The sequence below is a fragment of the Physcomitrium patens genome, chromosome 1, assembly GCF_059467195.1.
Source record: "Physcomitrium patens ecotype Gransden chromosome 1, ASM5946719v1, whole genome shotgun sequence".
Lineage (NCBI taxonomy): Eukaryota > Viridiplantae > Streptophyta > Bryopsida > Funariales > Funariaceae > Physcomitrium > Physcomitrium patens.
The window spans coordinates 2731210-2737724 of record NC_143410.1 but is presented as its reverse complement, the minus strand read 5'-3'; the positions used below and the strand labels follow the sequence as shown (position 1 = coordinate 2737724).

General features: G+C 40.5%; 1 protein-coding gene across 1 annotated transcript; it reads right to left on the bottom strand.

Annotated features, from left to right (window-relative positions):
- Positions 1-3535: 3535 nt before the first annotated feature.
- Positions 3536-5890, bottom strand: LOC112291104 (two-on-two hemoglobin-3). The gene is made up of 4 exons (XM_024538145.3): positions 5474-5890; positions 5110-5240; positions 4666-4810; positions 3536-4145 (listed from the first exon to the last, which is right to left on the bottom strand). Exons 1-4 carry the CDS (start codon positions 5605-5607, stop codon positions 4085-4087), a joined length of 471 nt encoding a protein of 156 aa, XP_024393913.1. The 5' UTR covers positions 5608-5890; the 3' UTR covers positions 3536-4084.
- Between the last annotated feature and the right edge of the window lie 625 nt (positions 5891-6515).

The window sequence follows — 6515 nt, the reverse complement described above, 5'->3', positions numbered from 1 at the left end:
AAGCAAGTAGAGAACGAAGGTGATGTTTGAAATACATAATGCTCTACGCTTAGGACATAGGAGAGTGAAGACCGCAACGAAAGACATGGCGCAATCTTACTATTGGCTTTCCTTAAGAGAAGACGTAGAGCAATACATAAGAAGTTGCTTGTTGTGCTAGAAAAATAAGTACTCAACACAAGCTAAGGTAGGTCTATTAGAACTGTTACCTCTTTTGTCTTTATCGTATAGAGACATATCTTTGGATTTTATAATGGGCTTACAAGAGTGTGGTGAAGCCAATGCCATTTTAGTCATGATTGACAAGTTCAAAAAAATCACGAGGTTTACAGTAATGATGATATTTCCAAAAGACTTCAAAAAAGAGTTGGAGATAGCACCATAGTTAATAGAAGGTTTCTTCTTTGATTCGTGGATTTTATTATATGGTGTGTCGACATCAATTGTAAGTGACAAAGATGTTCACTTTATGAAACAATTTTAGCAACACATTATGAGGAAGTTAAGATCTAAGATCATTTTCACAACAACTTGGCATCTGCAAGGAAATGGCCAAATAGAAAGAATCAATGAAATTCTTTCAATATACCTGAAACATTATATATCAAGCGACAATACGGATAGAATCAAGTGGCTGCCTATAGCAAAGTTTAGTTATAATACACTCCAAAATGAGTCTCTACACAATACACAATTTCAAGTGGCTCATGATTTTGATCCACTTAGGCCAATTGACTTGATTGGAGTTAGACAAAGTAATGAAATTACTTCTAGGTTCTACTCGAGAGAAGAGACAAAGTGAATGGCACAAAAGAAAGTCATCATGAGTATCGCTAGTAGATACAAGAAGTAGGCTGATAAGCATTGGAGAGATGTGTAGTACAAAAAGAGAGATAGAGTATGGTTTAACACAAACAACTTCACTTACCATGCACACTTCATTCCTAAGTGGACTCAAAAATGGGCAAGGTCCTACGTAATTGAGCAAATACTGCATAAAAATATCTACATGCTAGACGTCTTGAAAAGATTGAAGTAGCATCCAATTTTTTGTGTTAGTGTCTTCAAAAAGTTTATAGACAATGAAAAGAAGTTTCACAAAGAAAAGGCACGAATTTCACTTCAAGAGGAGGTATGGAAAAAAACCATGGATTAAGTATCGACAATATTTGACTAGAAACGAATTGATGTCAAAGGAGTGCAATATCTATGCACCTGTAAAGGTTATCTGCTACACGAGTTTCAATGGATTAATAAACATAATCTGAGAAATGTGTAGGGCTTAGTAATCGCTTTCGACAAGAAAGTGGATAAGTATAGACCAAGGAGATCCATGTAGAAGCAGTTAAAGAACTGAGGACTTCAACTAGCAATAGAAAGAGCTTTGTGGTGGACCTAAAGATGAGGACATCTTCATTCAAAGTGAGAGGGGGAGGATTGCAGAGGAAATCCTATGGAACACAGAAGAAAGGAATTGAGGAGGCTTCAAAATTTGGAACAGATTCAATAAAGGTATAAATATTTCAAAAGTATAAAGAGCATTGGAAAGATTCTAATTTGAGGAGACTCCATAGAGAACAATCTTAAAGAACTTGTATGAGGCGGACACAAGGCCTTGAGTGAGGAGGCGTAAACGGTCAACTTTTCATAAATGGATTTTCCGTTGGATGACTATAAATCACTTCCATAAGGTAAGGAAGAGTAGTGAGGCGAGGTGGGTCTCAGTTAAGGAATTCAATAGCTGAGGTAAGTCTCGTAGGAATGTAAGCTCTTGCAATCCGAATCGAAAGATACAGATTTCCAAAATTGCTTGTTGAGAGAAACTATAGAAAAAGTTAGGGATGAAATGCACAAAGAATACGAGAAGGGTTAGCATTCTATCTCAATATTTATATTATGATTATCTTGAAATTTCAAAAGTGAAATAGGGCCAAGCATGAAAGAGAGCCCTCATGTTGCCTGAGGTGGAGAGTGCCAAATTGTGCCGAGTGCACTCAAAGAGAATATAGGAATAAATTTCACTTTTCAAAAGAAGGTTTGCAAAAGAGTAGCCACCATCATCAATTAGTACATTGACCTCCTCAAAGGGTATAAGGGTTCAGTATGACGCACCCCTAGGGGAGCTTGGGGGTTGAATGCTCATTCCTCCTCAACCTAGGGTCAGTTGGAGGGTGGATGCTCATTCCTCGTCAACCTAGGGTCAGATGGACTGGACGCTCATTCCTCGTCAACCTAGAGTCAGATGAACTGAGTGGGATGTGAAGAGAGAGATTGAGAGTGTTTGTACACTTTGGCATTGTGTTTGTTTGAATCTAACGTTGTTTCTGGGATTCCTAGGTGAGTGGAGTTTCTCAATAGGAGCGACATTATAAGGATTGTCAGGCGAGTGAAATTGTTTGAAGCTCAAACGTAGTAGACACTCGGCATGAGTAGCTTCTTGTTTATCATTTCGACATGTACCAATTTTTCAACACCTCAGTGTTGCCTACAGCAGTGTCTTGTTTAGTAAGATTTGCGGGTTTCTGTTTACCGCAGTGTATTGTTTAGTAAGATTTGCGGGTTTCTGTTGCTTACCGCAGTGTTTTGTTCAGTAAGATTTGCGGGTTTCTGTTGCTACTGGCAGCGCCTTGTGGGTTGCAAACTATGGCTCGACAGATGCGATCCGGAGCTGAGAAAATTCAAACAGAGACATCCACCACACATGGAATATATAACATGAATGATCACTTTGGTGAATGCGTACAAACCCAGTTTGTGTTAGAAGTCTGGTTTACAGCTGTTGAAGGATGAAGGAGATTTTCCACCGGAAAGCTGCCCTGCAGATGGAGTTGAACTAAGATTTAATACTTGTGTTAGTTTACCTGCATACCAGCGTGTAGTACCCCAACATGTTCTTGTACTTGAGATTTCAAGTACAGTGTGGCCTAAGAGTTTAGATAAGTAAAAGTCAAGGCCGTAAATTGTAACTAACAAAGTGCATATCGACATGCGTCATCCTCTTCAACAATGCCAAAGAAAATAAGCAAAGAAGAGAAAGAGGTCTGCTGTTCCATACCCACCTATGCCGCTATTGGTACTTGCAACTGGCAATAATACCGTGGTTCTGCTGGATGATCGATCTCCATGCCAAGAGCATCTCGATGTAGTGCACGGAAGAATAACGAATCCTCAGAGAATATGGTTGACACGGGCTCATAGGTGTGACATTTGGTTGCAAATAAACGTTTTTTTTATTAAACAAAATTGTCATTTTAGAAACATGCCACGCTATGTGTTAGAACACATATTATAGTGAGATTTTTATTATTATCGTTAATTTTAAAGGACGTTCTCATGAGTTTAGAAGAAAAAGATTCGTCGGTCCACCAACACATGCTGTTTTAACTTAACCAAGAAGCTGTATGATAACTGAACAGTACAACTTCATTGTTGGTATTTGATAATTCTGACGATAATTTTTAGAAGGAATGAGAAAAATCATGTACTTTTTTTTCCCCTTGTTACCACTAAAACAATTAGTTGCAAGGATGGTGGATCATGTTGAAGATTTTCATTCTCATAAAAATAGAATACTTTCTGAAAACATAGCGGATCCAGCGTTAAAGCTGACAAGCTTCACTTTCCTACATTCGATGTCGACTGATGCTCGCCTCTGCAAAGCAGTGAACGATTTGCAGTGAACGATTTGCAGTTTGCGAATACCACTAGTCACTATAAGAATGAGATGACACTGCAAATCAGTCACGGTTGACTGTGGCCAATGCATCATTACAAGGTTCATCAGTGGCCTTTCCCTCCATCAAACAGCACGATAAAGAAGACGAACACTGCATTCTAAAAATCTGCCTCCATCCAATGACTTCTCGTAGTTCCCAAGGCTGATACGATTGGTTTGTTTGGGAGTTAATACGTAACTCTAAAATACTAACAACTGTAGAATCGAATTAGAAAGTGGATAACATGTAGAATCTAACTTGCTTTACCATATGCTCCATCTCAAATGACTTCTAATTCGGATATACAACCATCGTTTGTAACCTTGCTGATAGTTCAAAATGCAGAGAGCAAAGACGTCTGGACATGATCACATGGCATTGCGGCGATTCATGAGCTCCTTCCCTGCCACCAAGAAATAGGCCGTGTGTCTGCGTAACACGCGATTCGTAAGGTAAGCACTAGAGATAAGGGCAAGCATACGACAATGTATTCATCTCTTGGAATTGTCTGAATCATGGATAAAGGATCAGATAAGAATAACTGGGAAGCGAGAATGTAATCTATTACACAATAAAAATTTCATATGAGCAGCACAAAACAACTTGAGACACACATACACCAGGCGACTCGATTCCTGATTCAGATTATGAATAGTTTAACATTCAAGTGAGACTGCAATCCGACAAGAGAAAAGTAATGGAAAAGTTTCAATAGCTGTAGACAAACTGATAAGATGGACTACCCAAAACCCTGAATTTAGCACCAGTAAGCATCTCGCAGAGCTGAATATGATGAAAAATGTTGAATATTTTCAACACCAACACATTTCTGCCCTTAACAATAAAGAACGGACTTAAAATTCCATCACAAACACTCACGCACACTCACATCGACGGGGAGGAAGGAGAGCGAGAAAGACCAGCAACTACAAGCCGAGTGAGCACTTACTTAAAAAAGTCAAACATGCGCTTCTTTGAATCGGCATCAATTTCAGGAGTGTCGTTCAATGCAGCTTGCATATGCTCTAACCAACGCACGGCTCCTTGTTCATCGAACGTAAAAGGACCATGCCGTCCAATCAAAGCAGGATGACCTGAATAGAGGAAGCGAAATGAGGGCATGGTTCTTGACAACGTCAAAAATACTGAAACACATAGATAACCAATTGCTCCAAAAATGGAAATTTAAATTTCTGCCTCAAGGCTCCTTCGGGTATGTACTCAAGCAATTCAGTTCCTTTAGCACGAAGTCATAACACAAGTCTCAAAATGGGTAGCATAGGGTAAGAGGACAGCAATTCATGGGGTACAAGAATCGAACTACGAAGATAAACTAGGTCGAGAACATTGCATAAAATTTCTCCTTGACTGCGACGAGAAAAAATTCATGTACCTTTCCGTTGTGAATACAAGGGGGGCCCTCCCATACGTTGAACAAAAAACTCGTATTGGTTTCTAATTGCGTCCTCTTTGGTGGAACTTGAAAATATTTTGCGAAACCACTCCTGGTCGTCGTCATAAACCCTACATCGACAAACTCTTCTTGGTTACACGGGACGTAGGGTAAAACCTATAAAGCAACCGCGTTGCGCAGAACAGACAGTTTCACCCAGAATCTACGGGATATACTTGATTGCTTAGGGTGACACTAATGTAAGAAAATCATAGGGCGACACTTCAAATTTTGTTGAACTACTCGAATCGTCGAAAGAGTTCCTTTTGTCTGTTAACAAATCCGTACCACACGTGATACGTACCGTGCGTAAAAATTGGTGGAGAGCTTGATGAAGGTGTCAAGACCCAAGCGCTGGAACAAATTCACCTCATCGATCTTAAAAGCGTCATCCTGCTTTACCCCACTCCGCCGAGTGGCTTGCTCTTGCAAGGACATTAATCTGAGTATTCCGACAAAAGTATCCAAAGCCAAGCACTGCCTCTAAATTTACTGTAAAACACGCTCCGTAAACCACAACCAACCCGCACCTCTACACAGGCACCACAACTTAAATATACAATCTCCCCTAAAGATTTTAAAAATGAAAAAAACCAACAACGCCACACGGAACTGCGCAACCCAAATCGGAGGAGTTTCACGAGGACCGACTTGGATAGCCAGACTGTGGTCTCGAATGCTTCAACTTCAAGAACAGACACACTCTTGAAACTCTGTCACAACGGTGAGAAATGAGATCCAGAGTCAGGCTCAGCAGTTAAAAAAGGCAGCTACCCCAACCAAGGCCTGGACTCACCGAACCGTATTTAGCTATAAATAGCTAGATTATGTTTCGAGAAGCGTGCACGGCACAGTTTTAGCCTCGGACTTAGGTCCGGTACAATGTTTTCACAGCTGAGTCAGAAACGGATTCCTCGTTAGCACATCATGCTGACACTGCGTTGCAATGGAGCTCCTTAAACATTCCCCATCCAAGAGCATGTCACCAAGTACAGGACGAAATGAAAAGTCAGGTACAGAGCGCAGGAAATATCTGAGTATCCTGATTTCAGTGTGCAGGGGAGCTAGTCGACAGATATTAGGGATTTTGCAGTGACAAATATCACATAATATCTCATTCCCCCTGCTGCAATCTGTAAGGTATCTATGACCTCACAAATCGCCCACAGCAGGCATGGAGGTGCAGCTCAGTGTCCCCGCCCTAGGGTGCTGATGTGTGCAACCGTATAAAACGAGGCACAGTCGTGATGAGGCTTTTAGGGTTTCGAATTTTGGGCTTCAGTGGCGATTAGGGTGGAAACCCATAAATAATTGACAACTCGATTCAATCTACGCCAGGGTGATTT

Coding starts and splice junctions, on each gene's coding strand:
- LOC112291104 (XM_024538145.3), bottom strand. CDS start 5,607: ATGTCCTTGCAAGAGCAAGCCACTCGGCGGAGTGGGGTAAAGCAGGAT. Junction 4,811..5,109: donor CTTGTATTCACAACGGAAAG/GTACATGAATTT, acceptor TCCTCTATTCAG/GTCATCCTGCTTTGATTGGA. Junction 4,146..4,665: donor CGCATGTTTGACTTTTTTAA/GTAAGTGCTCAC, acceptor CGTGTTACGCAG/ACACACGGCCTATTTCTTGG.